The sequence below is a fragment of the Salmo salar genome, chromosome 13 (assembly GCF_965601325.2).
Source record: "Salmo salar chromosome 13, fSalSal1, whole genome shotgun sequence".
In the NCBI taxonomy this organism is placed as follows: Eukaryota; Metazoa; Chordata; class Actinopteri; order Salmoniformes; family Salmonidae; genus Salmo; species Salmo salar.
The window spans coordinates 85570161-85590351 of NC_138303.1; the positions used below are offsets into that span (position 1 = coordinate 85570161).

Sequence of the window (20191 nt, forward strand, 5' to 3'; positions counted from 1 at the left end):
GCCCGTTTGTGGCTGCTGAAGTTGTGGAGGCGCCTGACGGACCGGTCGTAGCGTCGCCGGACGGGCCATTCCAGCTGTCTCCCTCAATGGTCGATTATTCTGTCACGCTGGTATGAAGAGATTCGGGAGACAAACGTGGGAATGCGTAACAGTTTTTTTTACTAAGCCCCAAATTACGGTGTGCTGTGTAAAGGCACAGGGATGAAGACCAACCAAACACGTAACAAAAACACAGGGTTGAAACCCAAACAAAAGTGCGAGGAGTACCTTGAATAAATAACACACGCGCACAATGATTAACACACGGGACGAGACCCGTAATCATCTGCGCAGTCCACAAGGGCACGAAAGCCCAAAACACACAGCACACGTACTCACACACGCACCAACACACATTGTAACAATAATCGACAAGACCATGGAAACCAAAGGGAAGATATATACAAATACTAATCAGTGGGAAAAGAGGACAGGTGTGCGTGATGAAAGTTCCAGAGGGATCCGTGATTCACAATCTAATGCTGCAACAACGCCTGTCTGCGTCCTGCATGGTGGAAGGAGGAATTTGTCTCTTAAGAGCAGTGGCCAGTGCACTGATTTCCCCCATTAGTTGTATTAGTTCTAGTTGATTAACCAAGCAGATAGGTTGACTCCAAGGAGAAGTGAAGGGCACAGAGAGGCAGAGAGCATTGCCATGGGGACCGCACATCCCACACAGCTGTCCTTTATTCTGAATGGTCACGGTTTATTTCCCTATTTAGATTAATGCCTGTTTAAATGAATAAATAATAGTTCATTTTCTACACATTAAATGTGATTTCCCCTGAATTCTCAATTACTCCACCATGACAACTATTTTGTACAATATTCTGATGAATCCATTCTCTCTCTCTCTCTGATTGGTAGCTATTATTTTGAGATCTGACCAGTCTGTCAGGCTTGGTGTTATGTTCTATGGCTGCCGGGAGAGATTTGGCCCTGTTGGACTGTGTGTGTGGTTGACTGTGTTCTGACCCTCACCTGGATATCTGAATGTGGGAAGAAATGCCTGGAGGCTTGGTCGACTTTGATTTTAGCCTCACCTAACTGTACTGTCTGTATTTTATATCCAGTGCTGTGTACTGACGGTGCTGTCTGTCTGTCTGGTAGGTTGACTGTGTTCTGAGTTCTGTCCCTCACCTGAGCTTACTCAAACAGACTGTCTGTCTGTTTGTATTTCTAGGCTGACTATGTTCTGACCCAAAGCTGACTGTTCTGTCTGTCTGTCTGTCTGTCTGTCTGTCTGTCTGTCTGTCTGTCTGTCTGTCTGTCTGTCTGTCTGTCTGTCTGTCTGTCTGTCTGTCTGTCTGTCTGTCTGTCTGTCTGTCTGTCTGTCTGTCTGTCTGTCTGTCTGTCTGTCTGTCTGTCTGTCTGTCTGTCTGTCTGTCTGTCTGTCTGTCTGTCTGTCTGTCTGTCTGTCTGTCTGTCTGTCTGTCTGTCTGTCTGTCTGTCTGTCTGTCTGTCTGTCTGTCTGTCTGTCTGTCTGTCTGTCTGTTTCTCCAGTCTGCTCCCAGTTCTCCAGAGGAGTGTACGCCATCTTTGGCTTCTACGATCAGAAGTCCATGAACACGCTGACCTCGTTCTGTGGGGCTCTGCACACCTCCTTCATCACACCCAGCTTCCCCACCGATGCCGACGTGCAGTTTGTCATTCAGATGAGGCCTCCTCTACGGGGAGCTGTCCTCAGCCTGCTGGCCCACTACAAGTGGGAGAAGTTTGTCTACCTCTATGACACCGAGAGAGGTAAGAGACAGCCTGTCTGACAGTCTGACAGCCTTCCATCCACACACAATGGAATGCTGCATATAGAAAAGGGTCTCTGTGGTTAACCCTTAGCCTGGCTTCTTTATTTGTCTACCTCTATGACACCTGGAGATAGCTAAGAGACAGACTGACAGACTGATGGACTGACAGACTGATGGACTGACACTGTACTATATACAGTATGTATGCTCTCTGGTTATAACCCATAGCCTGACTTACTGTTATGTTCAGTGTATCATGAGAGAAATATGTCTATTTGATGTTGCTAGACCCATCAGACCAGCTCATATTTGATTCTAGGTTCAGACCAGCTCATATTTGATTCCAGGTTCAGACCAGCTCATATTTGATTCCAGGTTCTGTGTTAAGTGAAAATCCAGTTTGACGGACAGGAAAAATAAGAGGTGCTCCTCTCTCCTCACATCACGTTAAACCATTAAGTATTTCATTATTTCCCCTCAGTGTGGAAATCCTCTCCCCAGTTCTCATTCCAAGAGTGGTCTATCTAAGACCTTTAAATCTGGGCCTGTAATGATGCCAAAGTGTTTTATTGTCTGGGAGGAGGTTGAATGCTGCTTGGCTTCCACAGGGCTCCGTCTGCTTCCGGAAATGAGTCCAAGACAGGTACTGTTATGTGTTCTTGTCGCTGTGACTGTTGCTGTACTGTAGTGTAACTCTGAGGAGATCCCTCCATCTGTACGGTACCAGCCTCTAATCCTCTGAATATAATTTCGACTCTAATTGGATTATATAAAGAATGAGCCACAACATACCGTGACTTTTCCATGTCCTTCATGCACCCCCCTCCTCTCTTCTCCGCTGTACCCCAGCAGCAGCGGTGGGCTGACGGAGGGAGCTAACGGAGGTCTCCATCCTGCTCTGTGAAGGTCAACATCTGGAGAGTTCAGCTTTAAGATGGAGCACTAATGACACTCCAATCTGTCAGAGTGGGATATTCCTGGTCCTGGACCAGGCTACTGTACTGTAAGGCTGGCTGTAGAGAGGGTATTCCTGGTCCTGGACCAGGCTACTGTACTGTAAGGCTGGCTGTAGAGAGGGTATTCCTGGTCCTGGACCAGGCTACTGTACTGTAAGGCTGGCTGTAGAGAGGGTATTCCTGGTCCTGGACCAGGCTACTGTACTGTAAGGCTGGCTGTAGAGAGGGTATTCCTGGTCCTGGACCAGGCTACTGTACTGTAAGGTTGGCTGTAGAGAGGATATTCCTGGTCCTGGACCAGGCTACTGTACTGTAAGGCTGGCTGTAGAGAGGGTATTCCTGGTCCTGGACCAGGCTACTGTACTGTAAGGCTGGCTGTAGAGAGGGTATTCCTGGTCCTGGACCAGGCTACTGTACTGTAAGGCTGGCTGTAGAGAGGGTATTCCTGGTCCTGGACCAGGCTACTGTACTGTAAGGCTGGCTGTAGAGAGGATATTCCTGGTCCTGGACCAGGCTACTGTACTGTAAGGCTGGCTGTAGAGAGGGTATTCCTGGTCCTGGACCAGGCTACTGTACTGTAAGGCTGGCTGTAGAGAGGGTATTCCTGGTCCTGGACCAGGCTACTGTACTGTAAGGCTGGCTGTAGAGAGGGTATTCCTGGTCCTGGACCAGGCTACTGTACTGTAAGGCTGGCTGTAGAGAGGGTATTCCTGGTCCTGGACCAGGCTACTGTACTGTAAGGCTGGCTGTAGAGAGGGAGAGACAAACTGTACTGGAGCAGGTATTCTGTTTACAATACCATGTTCTTGCTGTAATTAGAAACCGGGGATAGGACAAAATGCTGAGGCTGACAGTTACACAGCGTTTCTCACTTGTGTAAACCAACCATTTGCTATTCACCATAGTGTAAAACTATAGTGTATGTCCTCTGTAGACCATAGTGTAAAACTACAGTGTATGTCCTCTGTAGACCATAGTGTAAAACTATAGTGTATGTCCTCTGTAGACCATAGTGTAAAACTACAGTGTATGTCCTCTGTAGACCATAGTGTAAAACTATAGTGTATGTCCTCTGTAGACCATAGTGTAAAACTACAGTGTATGTCCTCTGTAGACCGTAGTGTAAAACTATAGTGTATGTCCTCTGTAGACCATAGTGTAAAACTATAGTGTATGTCCTCTGTTGACCATAGTGTAAAACTATAGTGTATGTCCTCTGTAGACCATAGTGTAAAACTACAGTGTATGTCCTCTGTAGACCATAGTGTAAAACTATAGTGTATGTCCTCTGTAGACCATAGTGTAAAACTACAGTGTATGTCCTCTGTAGACCATAGTGTAAAACTATAGTGTATGTCCTCTGTAGACCATAGTGTAAAACTACAGTGTATGTCCTCTGTAGACCATAGTGTAAAACTATAGTGTATGTCCTCTGTAGACCATAGTGTAAAACTATAGTGTATGTCCTCTGTTGACCATAGTGTAAAACTATAGTGTATGTCCTCTGTTGACCATAGTGTAAAACTATAGTGTATGTCCTCTGTAGACCATTTCCAGTTTTTCCTCTGGCTGAGGGAGATCTTAGTTGCCTTTATCCTCGGTGGCCCAAGGGAGGTTCCTATAACCAAATGTTGAGCTTTTAGGAAATAATTAGCGTTCTAAAATATACTGCTCAAAAAAATAAAGGGAACACTTAAACAACACATCCTAGATCTGAATGAAAGAAATAATCTTATTAAATACTTTTTTCTTTACATAGTTGAATGTGCTGACAACAAAATCACACAAAAATAATCAATGGAAATCCAATTTATCAACCCATGGAGGTCTGGATTTGGAGTCACACTCAAAATTAAAGTGGAAAACCACACTACAGGCTGATCCAACTTTGATGTAATGTCCTTAAAACAAGTCAAAATGAGGCTCAGTAGTGTGTGTGGCCTCCACGTGCCTGTATGACCTCCCTACAATGCCTGGGCATGCTCCTGATGAGGTGGCGGATGGTCTCCTGAGGGATCTCCTCCCAGAACTGGACTAAAGCATCCGCCAACTCCTGGACAGTCTATGGTGCAACGTGGCGTTGATGGATGGAGCGAGACATGATGTCCCAGATGTGCTCAATTGGATTCAGGTCTGGGGAACGGGCGGGCCAGTCCATAGCATCAATGCCTTCCTCTTGCAGGAACTGCTGACACACTCCAGCCACATGAGGTCTAGCATTGTCTTGCATTAGGAGGAACCCAGGGCCAACCGCACCAGCATATGGTCTCACAAGGGGTCTGAGGATCTCATCTCGGTACCTAATGGCAGTCAGGCTACCTCTGGCGAGCACATGGAGGGCTGTGCGGCCCCCCAAAGAAATGCCACCCCACACCATGACTGACCCACCGCCAAACCGGTCATGCTGGAGGATGTTGCAGGCAGCAGAACGTTCTCCACGGCGTCTCCAGACTCTGTCACGTCTGTCACGTGCTCAGTGTGAACCTGCTTTCATCTGTGAAGAGCACAGGGCGCCAGTGGCGAATTTTCCAATCTTGGTGTTCTCTGGCAAATGCCAAACGTCCTGCACGGTGTTGGGCTGTAAGCACAACCCCCACCTGTGGACGTCGGGCCCTCATACCACCCTCATGGAGTCTGTTTCTGACCGTTTGAGCAGACACATGCACATTTGTGGCTTGCTGGAGGTCATTTTGCAGGGCTCTGGCAGTGCTTCTCCTGCTCCTCCTTGCACAAAGGCGGAGGTAGCGGTCCTGCTGCTGGGTTGTTGCCCTCCTACGGCCTCCTCCACGTCTCCTGATGTACTTGCCTGTCTCCTGGTAGCGCCTCCATGCTCTGGACACTACACTGACAGACACAGCAAACCTTCTTGCCACAGCTCGCATTGATGTGCCATCCTGGATGAGCTGCACTACCTGAGCCACTTGTGTGGGTTGTAGACTCCGTCTCATGCTACCACTAGAGTGAAAGCACCGCCAGCATTCAAAAGTGACCAAAACAGCAGCCAGGAAGCATAGGAACTGAGAAGTGGTCTGTGGTCACCACCTGCAGAACCAGTCCTTTATTGGGGGGTGTCTTGCTAATTGCCTATAATTTCCACCTGTTGTCTATTCCATTTGCACAACAGCATTTGAAACGTATTGTCAATCAGTGTTGCTTCCTAAGTGGACAGTTTGATTTCACAGAAGTGTGATTGACTTGGAGTTACATTGTGTTGTTTAAGTGTTCCCTTTATTTTTTTGAGCAGTGTATTAGACCACATTTGGGCTAAACTACATTCTGCCCTTTTTTAGATGTATTTTTGAAAGGTCTGGTGATGGTGAGAGCTATTCACTGTATTGTGATCGTGTACTGGTTTTATATACAGTAGAGTGCATTCAAAGTGCTGTTGAGCCTACGTTGAGACAGCTTAATTACAGTGCTTTGTAGAGGGTTACTTGCTGGCTTACCTTACTAAATGCAGTATAACTTGGGTGCTTTATCCATCATCTCATCAAACCATGTTGTGTGTCATTCAACTAGAAAAAGACAGCTCACTTCTAACCCCTTTTTCTCACTGAGTTTAAGACGTTTATTTAAAAAAATGCTTGTCTTTTTAATCTTCCCTCTCCATCAGCACAGCACACCAACCTAATTGAGATGTTAGTAGCTACCACCCTGCCCTTATGGTGTTCCAGATGTTTTATCCCTTCCTAAACCATGTTAAGACAGTGCCAATTGCTTTGAAATTGGGGGCTGCATGTCAGAAGCATGGACACGGGCCATGTGTCTCAGTGTCTGTGTGTCTGCGGCAGGCCGTACCAGCGGATAATTGCTTGGCTGCTGTGGTGGAGGAAAGGTGATTACGAGGTTTATTGTCTCTCCCGGGCAAAATCAACCTTCCTCCATGTGCCTCCTGATTCACCCCTTACAGCTCTACTTGACTTATGGAGGCCCTTCCACCTACTGCGTCTGGATCAGATCGCCGCCATCTGTAACATACTCCCATTTCCACAGAATGACATGAAACAATAAAGGGAAAAACCGCGTAAAAACTCCATCCCGCCAGACGGATAACAGGAGAGAAGAGCCCCATCAACTTACTGTGGTATTTTGTGTCATAGGAAATAGATTTTTGGAAAAGCAATAGATGAAGCTTTTTTGGGGTCTAATGGGTCTTTGGCCTACAGCAACATTGGCACTTTAGCCACTGTAGTTTGGAGTCTTACCCCACATGCTGTGCTGTGTATGCCTTACCTACAGCTTGTGTTTTCTCTGAGGCAAGAAAGGCTAGAGAGCCCTCCTGCTTCTCCTGTTCCCAGAACCCCTCACTGTTCTGTTCCCCACATGGATTAGGAGATGTTGTTTAGGCTTTACAGTGATCACCACCCATCTAAATTCCACATGTTTTAAAAAGGACATTCTAAATGCCATTTTACTATTAGGTACAGTGATATTGACTCCCTGTTACAACAACAAGAGGGAGCCATTTGAAATTGGGAAGGCTCTTAAATTCGGAGACAGGAGCAATTTCTGCTTGTATTGACATCCCGTGACAGAGTATGATAGCATTAGGGCACTAAAGCAGAGAAAAATTCCAGTGGGATGATTTCTCCATCACTGATGACAAAGCCACCAAACACACCTGGACACTTAAAAAAAGAGACCGAGAAATATACATGACTCTAGTCCCTTTTTCCCCACAAAAAGCATGAAAATGGGAATAGTAAGGGATGCAAACTCAGTCTCCTGGATCGCAGTGTGGTGAACCCTATCATGGCTGAAAGTCTTGCTCAGGCTCTGAGACACTGTGTTGTAATAGGAAGATTTGTTACTGTGTCAAGGTACAATAACGTAGGAATCTCCTGCTTGCAAAATAAACACCCAAAGATTTCGACCCTGCCTTCACTGTGCATGGAGCATTCGATTTCCAATGTGATTTGGCCCCTTAGTGAGAGTCTCTCACACCGGCAGTCATGTTCTCCTCTTTCAACCTCTGTCTCACATCGATTCCACCTCGCCATCATGCTGGAAATGCTTAGAAAATTCTGTCTCCATTGTTGTGTTGAATCTGAATCACATTGAATAGGATTTTTCTATTGAATCATTGAAGAGTGTTTCGAGTTCTTTACCACTAGTTCCTGTTAACAGAAATGGGAGTTCAGTTAGTATACCTGCCCGTGTTCTGCTTGAAGAACACCTCAAGTCCTTTAACAATAATAATTAATAAAGGACAATGTGTTTGAATGGAATTAATTTGTGCCTTTGACTTATAGCTAGATCCTGTTAGTGTTTGCATTTTGAATAATACAGTTGAAGTTGGAAGTTTACATAAACCTTAGCCAAATACATTTAAACTCAGTTTTTCACAATTCCTGACATTTAATCCTAGTAAAAACTCCCTGTCTTAGGTCAGTTAGGATCACCACTTTATTTTAAGAATGTGAAATGTCAGAATAATAGTAGAGAGAATGACCAGTGGGTCAGAATACAATCAATTAGTATTTGGTAGCATTGCCTTTAAATTGTTTAACTTGGGTCAAATGTTTCAGGTAGCCTTCCACAAGCTTCCCACAATAAGTTGGGTGAATTTTGGCCCATTCCTCCTAACAGAGCTGGTGTAACTGAGTCAGGTTTGTAGGCCTCCTTGCTCACACATGCTTTTTCAATACTTCCCACACATTTTCTATTGGATTGAGGTCAGGGCTTCGTGATGGCCACTCCAATACCTTCACTTTGTTGTCCTTTAGCCATTTTGCCACAACTTTGGAAGTATGCTTGGGGTCATTGTCCATTTGGAAAGACCCATTTGCGACCAAGCTTTAACTTCCTGACTGATGTCTTGAGATGTTGCTTCAATATATCCACATAATTTTCCTCCCTCATGATGCCATCTATTTTATGAAGTGCACCAGTCCCTCCTGTAGAAAAGCACTCCCACAACATGATGCTGCCACCCCCGTGCTTCACAGTTGGGATAGTGTTCTTCAGCTTGCAAGCCTCCCCCTTTTTCCTCCAAACATAACGATGGTCATTATGGCCAAACAGTTCTATTTTTGTTTCATCATATCAAAGGACAGTTCTCCAAAAAGTACGATCTTGGTCCCCATGTGCAGTTGCAAACCGTAGTCTGGCTTTTTTATGGCTGTTTTGGAGCAGTGGTTTCTTCCTTGCTGAGCGGCCTTTCAGGTTATGCCGACATAGGACTCGTCTTACTGTGGATATAGATACTTTTGTTCCTGTTTTCTCCAGCATCTTCACAAGGTCCTTTGCTGTTGTTCTGGGATTGATTTGCACTTTTCGCACCAAGGAGACAGAACGCGTCTCCTTCCTGAGCGGTATGGCGGCTGCGTGGTCCCATGGTGTTTATACTTGTGTACTCTTGTTTGTACAGATGAACGTGGTACCTTCAGGCATTTAGAAATTTCTCCCAAGGATGAACCAGACTTGTGGAGGTCTACAATTTTATTTCTGAGGTCTTGGCTGATTTCTTTTGATTTTCCCATGATGTCAAGCAAAGAGGCACTGAATTTGAAGGTAGGCCTTGAAATACATCCACATGTAAACCTCCAATTGACTCCAATTATGTCAATTAGCCTATCAGAAGCTTCTAAAGCCATGACATACTTTTCTAGATTTTTCCAAGCTGTTTAAAGGCACAGTCAACTTAGTGTATGTAAATTTATGACCCACTGGAATTGTGATACAGTGAATTATAAGTGAAATGATCTGTCTGTAAACAATTGTTGGACAAATTACTTGTCATTCATAAAGTAGATGTCCTAACCCACTTGCCAAAACTATAGTTTGTTAACAAGAAATTTGTGGAGTGGTTGAAAAACAAGTTTTAATGACTCCAACCTAAGTTTATGTAAACTTCCGACTTCAACTGTATCTTGTTGAATATGCCATAGAGCGCATTTATTTTTAATATGAGAAATCAAATCCTTTTCATATAATATCCACAAACAGACACACACACACTCCTGTGAGAGCGGTCTACTTTCTGTTTGTCAGTCATTTTATGTGATTAACGGGAAAGAAAGTGTATTTATATTCTACTGCCTGCATAAATACTGTAATATTAACTGACTGCCCCCTTTCTTGTAGGATATAGGGCTTTGTAATAAACCGTTTGTTTCCTTGGTTTGGATTCATCTCATGAAATCATCTTAACCAGTCTACAATCTTACAGGCGAAATGACAGCTTTTCTCTGGTCTCTTTACCCCTGACAGTAGGTGAAGGTAGAGGTTAAGGTGGAAAATTGCATTTGTATGGAGTAAAATCACAGCTCCCCTCCTGGATGTCTCGCTGGCTTCCTCTCTGCAAGGAAACATCTGATTAATTGCACAGTGCTAAATGGTTGCGTTCAGCAGTCAGGCACAGGCTCATTAACACAGTGTGGGTGAGAGAGAGAGAGACGACATGGCACAAACCTGCTGCTCCACTCCCTCTTCTCTCCATCTCCGTGAGCTCTCTACTCCACCTTCGCTTCCAGCCAGGCCCGGGCCTCTCCGCACAAATCAATGAGCACAGGCAGCCTGCTGTGGCTAAACGATGTTTATCTCTTCTTCCCCATCACTGGCTCTGCCTGCCGTCTGTGTGGTCCCTCTCTCCCGCACTCGTTAGCTCTGCCTTGGGACTCCAAGACTTCAATTGGCTCTTAACGTCTCTAAGTCAAGTCCTTATTCTCTATGGGACCTGTGTGTCTCTCTCTGGGGGGCCCAACCTGATGCGGAACATGGAGAACATTGGGTCGGTCCAGTTTGGAGCTCTGTATCCTTGGAGAGTTCTGTGACGCCTAACAAATCCTCTTTGAATCCCCAATTGTATTAACTTTAGAGATAGATGATACAAACTGGGTCTGTTGACTGCAAAGCTTTAGATCAACTGCAACTTGATGGAAGTACCGTACAGTGTGTTTTAAACAAGGAATGCTCAGTCAGAGTTATCAGTCAGAGTATGAGATGAAGGTAAAAGTGGGGTGGTGTGTTGCAGTGTGTGGATGGGTATACTGGGTGGGTGTATGTTGATCTTATTGTTTGTGTTTTGTAAGGCTCTCTCTGTTTGTGTGCACTGTGGAATGACCTCATTGATGAAAAGCGATGACTCATAGAGCATTCACAGCAGAGAGTCTGTAGCTGGGGCCTCTGCTCTCCCCTCTGAACAAAACCAAGCCTGCCCACCTTCCCGCCAGAGGCCCCAAATGGTCACCATGTGTCCAGCCACATTCAAGCATGGCGAGGTAGTGGAATGGGAGGAAAATCTGTGGTTTGTGCTGTGCTGCAGACCACATACAATAGTATAATACTTGGCTACAATATTGTGCCACAACACACTGTTGCGGTGTGCTGCATTTGCAGGATTAAAATGTGTTAGTTATGAATATAGACTGTGTTATGGCTTCCTTTTTAATCTAGCTTTGACATTTCCTCTTAGGAAATACAGTATCAGGAGCTGCAGGTTAGTGGAGGGAGAAAGGGAGCTTGTTAGGAGTAAGCTGTTCTGGTTTGGATATCACATTGATTTCTATATGTTGAGGCTGACTATTTTGCACTCTTGATGCATTTTGAACTCAATCATGAAGCACAACGACAAATGAGGAACAGTTATCATGCGGTTTCGGAGTGATAAACATATGACAAGGATGTAGAGAGAACTAACAGTAAAAATTAAGTGTCAAATATAGAATCACAGGAGTCCATAGTGTTGCTATAACAATAGCATTTACACCAGATATATCAGAGTCCTCCATAATGTGACACACACCAATTCTACATTCCCATTATTTATCTGGGACCACATTTAGAGTGTGTTATATAATGTGTATTTGTATTTATTTTTTAGGGGGTAGATCAACTTTAATATTGCAGATAGCTTATGGCTTACATCAATACAATTGTCTGCACAATTTCCAGTCCCCCATATATATTTTTGTAAATGTACAGTCAAAGGTTTGGACACACCTACTCATCCAAGGGTTTTTCTTTATTTTTACTATTATCTATATTGTTAAATAATAGTGAAGACATCAAAACTATGAAATAACACATATGGAATCATGTAGTAACCAAAAAAGTGTTAAACAAATTAAAATATATTTTAGATTTCAGATTCTTCAAAGTAGCCTCCCTTTGCCTTGATGACAGCTTTGCACACTCTTGTGTTTCTTGGCCCAAGCAAGTTTCTTCTTCTTATTAGTGTCCTTTAGTACTGGTTTCGTTGCAGCAATTAGACCATGAAGGCCTGATTCACATAGTATCCTCTGAACAGGTGATGCTGAGATGTGTCTGTTACTTGAACTCTGTGACGCATTTATTTGGGCTGCAATTTCGAAGGCTGATAACTCTAATGAACTTATCCTCTGCATCAGAGGTAAATGGGTCTCCTTTCCTGTGGCGGTCCTCATGAGAGCCAGTTTCATCATAGCGTTTGATGGTTTTTGCGACTGCACTTGAACAAACTTTAAAAGGTCTTGAAATTTTCCGCATTGACTGACCTTCATGTCTTAATTAAAGTAATGATGGACTGTCATTTATCTTTGTTTATTTGAGTGGTCTTGCCATAATATGGACTTGGTCTTTCACCAAAAAGGGATATCTTCTGTATACCACCCCTACTTTGTCACAACACAACTGATTGGCTCAAATGCATTAAGAAGAAAATAAATTCCACAAATGAACTTTTAACAAGACATACCTGTTAATTAAAATGCATTCCAGATGACTTTGTTATGAAGCTGGTTGAGAGAATGCCAAGAGTGTGCAAAGCTGTCATCAAGGCAAAGGGTGGCTACTTTGAAAAATCTCAAATATAAAATATATTTTTGGTTACTACAGTACATGATTCCATATGTGTTATTTCATAGTTTTGATATCTTCACTATTATTCTTCAATATTAAATATTTTTAATAAATGTTAAAAATAAAGAAAAACCCTGGAATGAGTAGGTGTCCAAACTTTTGACTGGTACTGTATATATAATATATACAGTTGAAGTCGGAAGTTTTGGTTGGAGTCATTAAAACTCGTTTTTCAACCGCTCCACAAATGTCTTGTTAACAAACTATAGTTTTGGCAAGTCGGTTAGGACATCTACTTTGTGAATGACACAAGTAATTTGTCCAACAATTGTTTACAGACAGATTATTTCACTGTATCACAATTCCAGTGGGTCAGAAGTTTACATACACTAAATTGACTGTGCCTTTAAACAGCTTGGAAAATTCCACAAAACTTAATCTAAAATTGTTGAATAAGTTTCCTGTAAACAATAGATATTATATTCCTTCTCTTTTAGCCAGATAAATACTGATCGTCTTTTCTTATTATCTGCTAAGCCATTACAATTGCACTACACTATCATACACTATCAACAAGGCAGTAACAAGGCACTATCCAACAGGCCCTAGTGTTGTCGCACCTTGACTACTGTTCAGTTGTGTGGTCAGGTGCCACAAAAAAGGACTTAGGGAAATTGCAATTGGCTCAGAACAAGGCAGCACGGCTGGCCCTTGGATGTACACAGATAACTAATATTAATAATATGCATGTCAATCTCTCCTGGCTCAAAGTGAAGGAGAGATTGACTTCATCACTACTTGTATTTGTGAGAGGTATTGACATGTTGAATGCACCGAGCTGTATGTCTAAACTACTGGCACACAGCTCGGACACCCATGCATACCCCACAAGACATCCCATAAGAGGTCTCTTCATAGTCCGGAACAGGCTATGGGAGGTGCACAGTACTACATAGAGCCATGACAACATGGAACTCTATTCCACCTCAAGTAACTGATGCAAACAGTAAAATTAGATTTATAAAACAGATTAAAAACACCTTATGGAACAGCGGGGACTGTGAAGCAACACAAACAGGCACAGACACATGCATACACACACATACGATAACATACACACTATACACACACATACACACGATAACATACACACATACACATGGATTTAGTACCGTAGATGGTGGTGGTGGTGCAGGTGTCTGAGGGCACACAATGTTTTGTGAAATCTGAATGGATTGTAATGTTTTTAAAATTGTATAAACTGCCTTAATTTTGCTGAACCCCAGGAAGGGGGTCTTGGCAGCAGCTAATGAGGATCCATAATAAATACTAATACAAATACAAAAATCATCACAAGCATCAGTCTTTCAGACTGGTCTGTACTCATCTTTCTTTAAGCAGCTAGTATTTCTGACTGGTCTGTACTCATCTTTCTTTAAGCAGCTAGTATTTCCGACTGGTCTGTACTCATCTTTCTTTAAGCAGCTAGTATTTCTGACTGGTCTGTACTCATCTTTCTTTAAGCAGCTAGTATTTCAGACTGGTCTGTACTCATCTTTCTTTAAGCAGCTAGTATTTCCGACTGGTCTGTACTCATCTTTCTTTAAGCAGCTAGTATTTCCGACTGGTCTGTACTCATCTTTCTTTAAGCAGCTAGTATTTCCGACTGGTCTGTACTCATCTTTCTTTAAGCAGCTAGTATTTCCGACTGGTCTGTACTCATCTTTCTTTAAGCAGCTAGTATTTCCGACTGGTCTGTACTCATCTTTCTTTAAGCAGCTAGTATTTCATCACTGGGCTGAAACAGCTCCTACTAACACTGCTTCCAATGCAGCAGCCTTGTGTGGTTCAGTGCCATTTTCAGATCTTTTTACCCCTGCTTTTCCCTGCTCCCTGTTCTAAGTTGCTAATATTTCAGAACCTTGGACAGTTCCACTCTATAGTACTGGCTCGGACTGCAGAAACCAGTATTTCAGCACTGGACAGTTCTCTTCTCTTTATTGCTTGCTTGGTTGGTGCTGTGACTGCCCCTACGGCTGCTGCTGCTGCTGCTCGGGAAAAATAAAGAAATCAATACACAGGATGCAGACAGAAATAGTGTTTCGGAGAGAAAAGAAAACCAGCACAGTCACTGACCTTAAAATGTAATGTATGCATACCTTTAACATCGACATGTAATGTGACTCATTTCAGTATTGTCCTAGATATGTAATTGTTCAATATTTAAAATGTGTTGGCATTTAAACCCCATTGTTATATAGCCTTTGTATCTCTGACAAAATAAGTCCCTTGTATTTGTATCCTGTGCTATCATAGTATGTGGAAAAACTGACATTAGGAGACAAATGTACACACATCCATTCTAAACAAAAGCAAGAGAGGAGCCCAGGAGCAAGAGGCTTATAATGGCCAGGATGAGTCTCTCTCTCATTTTCTCTCTCTCCTCAGCTGACTGCACTAGTCTCAGCTGCTCGCAGGAGAAATAGCAGAAATTTCAATAGAATAAAAAACAGTGTGGAGGCGTAGCCTGGGGAAAAGAATGGAGGAGTCAGCAAAGCCTTTGTGCCTCTGCAGCTCAACCAAATATGATTTACTTTCTGAATTCTAAACATCTCCTAAGGAGATCCACAGTCTGTCACATCTAATCTGGCCTGACCATGTGACTTAAAATGGCATAGTAATGAACTGGGTGACTAATAGAACTTGCCCCTGCTTTATTACACACTGTTTTGTTTATACCGTCCTCTGCTCACTGGTCTCTGGCCACTGGTCTCCAAAGCCTTTCATCTATTTTGGGACCCAAGCTTTCAGGATAATGCATGGGCTATTTGAACAGTGGTCTTTCTGCGTTATAAAATACTTAATATGCTGTGTTCGGTACAGGGCTTGCCCAAGATGAAAGGCCATTTTTGTTTGTTTAAGAGATGGGTGTTCTGTAGGCAATTGAGCAGAAACATGGGACTGTACGTGCAGCTTTACTCTCAAGGAGAAAGCCAACCAGCAAACTCAATTTTGTGAAATCTGGTGCAGGGAAGTGGAATGCCTCTCTCTGCAGTAGCTCTTGTTGTTTTTTTCTCTCTGACTTAAGCTTTGAGATTTTTGGAGCTTTCTCTAAAAGTGGGCTCAGAAGCTTTGTGTGACTTCACCTCGGTGATGCACTGCTCAGCTTTGGGCAAGCCATCACAGCAAATAACTCTGATGCCTGCCCCGAGAGAGAGATTAAAAGAGGTCACCATCTCCTGGGAGGCAGCAGGGGAAGATTGAGTCAGAGTTGAGGGCACACAGCATCCATGATGCTGCAGCCACCATGATGCTATCCACCACCTGAGACAGCATAATGTCCACTCTACCTCTCATAACCTCCAAATGACACAGCATACTATCCACACTACCCTTATCTACACGGATATCCTCCAACTGAGATCAGATACTATCAGAACCTCCCTACACATTATCCATACTGCTCACCACCTACAGTAAAACTTGTCTTTATCCATCCTTCCCATATACAAAGACCACATGCAAATCACACTGCTTTGGGCTTGGAGTTGGGTGCTGTCCCAGATGTAGTCAGTCTTTGTTTATAACTGTATATTTTGAATGGTTACTAATAGCCTTTAATTGTTACATATGAAAAAAATACTATATATAGCTTTCGCTGACTGTCAAATGATCTAATGAAATGTTTTGGTATATCAAGAGAAATAGAGAAGCATCTGGAAAATGTTTATGTCTTACTCTACTCAAATAGCCCAATCATGATAATTGACATTGACAAATATCAGGGGTTGTAATTGTTCTTTTGAAGAAATTAGACATTTTCTCTGCTTTCTGCATAATCATTTTGACCTTTCACACTCCACGCTGAGCCAGGGAATTATGTTCATGTGAAGAATTGTAAATGAACCTAGTGTGATGAGAACCAAAAAGGTTTATATTCCAGTCAAGATCCACACCATTAAAATTATGTTTTGAACGTTCCTCGTTCATCCATTCACCATGTCTAGTTTTCAAAGATTTGATACTGAGTACAAAATCATTTATGTTTTCTTGATGAGAAAAATGGGTTAAATTGAGTATCGAGCGTTTTTAGTTTGCTGCATGTTTTGTTACTGCATCATCTGACAGGATGTCAGATATTGCACTTGAATAGAGTGTCTGTCAAGTCGGACTTCAGATGATAGACATCTAGTGTTGAGGACTTGATGTGAATAAAGGTGTCAACCCTGAGCTCTGTAGCTGGGACTCATTTCCACACAAATTAAGTTTCCCAATTGGTCAGCAGGCTGTAGTAAAAATCATTCAGGTGAATGTTTCTACGAAATCAAATGTTTTTAAAGAAATGTACTACTATGGGTCATCTTTAAAACATTTCCCTCACAAAATGTCTTGCTTTCATCCCAATTATACATTGCCTTGTGACCAATATGCCCCAGATTTCTGAATATTTCATGTGGTGTTTATTATGGGTTGTACAATTGACGGTTTATAACTGCTCTTGATGGTCGCCCTGCCCGCTGGCTTCTGTGATATGTGCCATCTGTTTACGACTAAAAACCTTGCACCAACATTCACTCGCTTTGTTGTTTGCACCGCTGAGTGACACTATCTTCATCTTACACACAGCAGACAGGCTATGCCAATATCCAGAATGTTGTTTATTTTAGCATTGTGATGCCATGACCTTTACCTATCACATTAAAAGGAAAGCCAAAGTCTATTAAATTACATCCCCTGTTTATATTTTCTGCCAGAATTGTTGGTAATTTATTTTTCCATCTCCAAGTATTTTAACTTGTCAACATTTCACAACACGTTTAACATTGAGAAATACATAATAACATCCGAATCCCAAAACTTCCAAATCAGCTTAGAGGCAGAAGATTGATACAAAATATAAGTCATGAGGGAATCATTTCTAAATCCTCCCAAATCCTTTTTCTTCATAAGCAGCTGGTAACATGTTTAAAATGTCAGGCTTTACCCAGTGTACTCTATACAATATGTAGTCTCAGGGAAGCAGGTGAAAAAAACACCTCATATTTCAGCATTTGCTTTTTAATTTCCTCTGTGCTGCTATGCTATCAGACATAGACTGCGGTCTTTTTTCTCTTTTAATATGCTGTGGGGATGGATGATAAAAGCACCGTGTTTTTCAGTGTGACCTGATGGTGCTTCTACAATGACAGAATAAGCCCCTGTCCTTTCAACCAGGGGTTAGCTCCTGGTTTTATCTTATCTGACTGTCATTCACACTGCGCTGGGATACGGCCAGACGCATGAAAACCGTTGTTGAGTCTCCCAACCTTTAGAAATATCAGACGTGCATACACGGCTCTCCCTGCTCCTCACTGCTCTTCCAGTCGCCACCTGAGTGGGTGATGGTGATGTAGCCGTGCTCAGTCCTTCACAGCCACCTGTCTTGTAAAAGGCAATGTCTGATTGGACAACCTTCTGCAGTGTTCTCTTGAGTGAAGGTCACTAACGTAGGAGAGGAGATAGAGGAGAGTGGATGGCTGAGTCTCTGGCTGTGCTCAGAATTCTTATGTACTCTAGCTAGCTAGTCTATGGTAGTTCTTCACTTCACAGCTCCATACATCTACAGCAGTAGATCCATTTATGCCTACAACTAGCGTTCTAGACGATTTAAGGTATCCATGAACACTCATAACATGTTTTCTCCATTTGACATGAATTAAAACGCCTCTTTCACATGGAAAGTATTATGCTGAAGCTGTGATGGCTGGCTGTTAGTGGAGGTACTGTGAGATGTTTTGGGCTACAGGTGTCTTTAGACTGGGCTGTCAGTGTTTTTATACAGAGGCCCCTGGCGTGCCAGTAGCAGGTTGGACAAAGTGACGGTAGCTCATATAGGGAAGAGTTCTTTATGTGGATGGGCCCAGCAGGGGTGCACTGCAAAGACCGCATCCGCATTAGCATAATCTACACTGACTGCTTCAGCATCAGTAATAATATTCATAATTTTATTGAATCAGCAATTTTATCCCAAGCTCTAAGAGGAAGAGATAGCCGAGCACATGTTGCTGCCTCTGCCCATTTAGCCAAGCCGACTATAGCGTGCTTGCTCTCGCACAAAGCCTTCCTCAACTGCACCATTTTATCTGTCTATTACTTACAAGTTACCACATAATGACCTACTGCCACCACACATTTCCACCATCGCTGATACGTGTATATGTTTTCCTGCCAGGTAATGGAAATATGCAAATCTCAGATTTATTTTGTCCATCCATGCTTTCTTTCATTACCCAGTCTAGGTCTGTATATTACTATGCATCAATAATCCAGTGGTAGCACATCATTATTCATTGTGGTGTAAGGAGTGTTATTAAATAACATTCATATTTTGATAAGGCAATTACCCATAAAGATGTGCAGCTCTCGCTGTATAACCCCCCATTTCAGGCCCGCAGTTTGACCTTGAGTTGACATAATGGACGATGCATTGATCTCCTGAAACGAAAACATGTCCTGGGTTGTAACTCCGCCCCTTTAGACTGTTTAAATAAGGCCTGCTCGTCAGACCTAGAGCACTGGGAGATCCATTATAACCTATACGTTGGAGGGGTAACACTGTATCATTGACATGAAGTACTTCACAATTTGAATTTTAAATCACATTAATTCAGTTATTACATACTGTGACAGCCGAGACACTGGGAGCTGAAATGAAAACCTATTCAATTGAAATTTTCCTCCAAAGCTTCTTGGCATTGCAAGTAGTATTTCTGCGAAACAGTTCCCCATCATAAAAATCCCAGACTAGAATTTCTAGTTGCCTGTCCTGGAAGCTATAAGCTACTTTTCCATTTGACATACTTTACGTACTTGTAACGGGCGTCGTAAGGATTGGACCAAGGTGCAGCGGGAACATGTATACTCATCTTCTTTATTAAATCAAAAGAAGGAAAAAAAAAAACAAATCACGTATACAAAACAACGAACGACACTAAACAGTCCTGTCAGGTGCACAGACACAAAACCAGGAACAACTACCCACAAATCCCATAGAAAAAACACCCCTCTTAAATAAGACCTTCAATTAGAAGCAACGAGAAGCAGCTGCTTCCAATTGAAGGTCAACCCCATTAACTAAACATAAACCTAGAAAGACTAGAACTAACATAGAAATAAACTAACAAGAACATAGTCCAGAAACCCCGGAACACTCTAAACAAACACCCCTCTTACATAATAACATAACCCAACAAACCCCGAACCACATAAAACAAACACCCCCTGCCACATCCTGACCAAACTACAATAACAAATAACCCCTTTACTGGTCAGAACGTGACACTACTATACCATTTATTTCACCCATGAAATGTGATATTGACAGGGCTGTCTTTTGGGAGGTTTTTTCTCATGGGCTCAAAGACTATTGTGGTTGTTTTTATGACAGAGTGATACCATTCAAGTGGACAGAAAACATGAAATATTCATACCCTACACAAGTTGGTTAACAAACAGTACAAAACAGAACCTTTAAATTGACGATGATGCAAAGTGAGAAATGTGAAAGGGGGGAGGGCGAGCACGCCCCCATCCACATCGATGGGGCGGCGGTGGAGCGGTTTGAGAGCATCAAGTCCCTCGGGGTCCAAATCACTAAGGACTTAAAATGGTCCACACACACACACAGTCGTG

The 20191-nt window shown here is 42.8% G+C and overlaps 1 protein-coding gene across 1 annotated transcript in view; it reads left to right on the plus strand.

The window, feature by feature from the left end:
- Positions 1-20191, plus strand: part of LOC106567848 (glutamate receptor 3) — a 116955-nt gene that overhangs the window by 40011 nt on the left and 56753 nt on the right. Inside the window, exon 3 of the mRNA XM_082960406.1 lies at positions 1543-1782. Within this exon, the coding sequence (XP_082816532.1) occupies positions 1543-1782 (240 nt within the window). The remainder of the gene's footprint in view (positions 1-1542; positions 1783-20191) is intronic.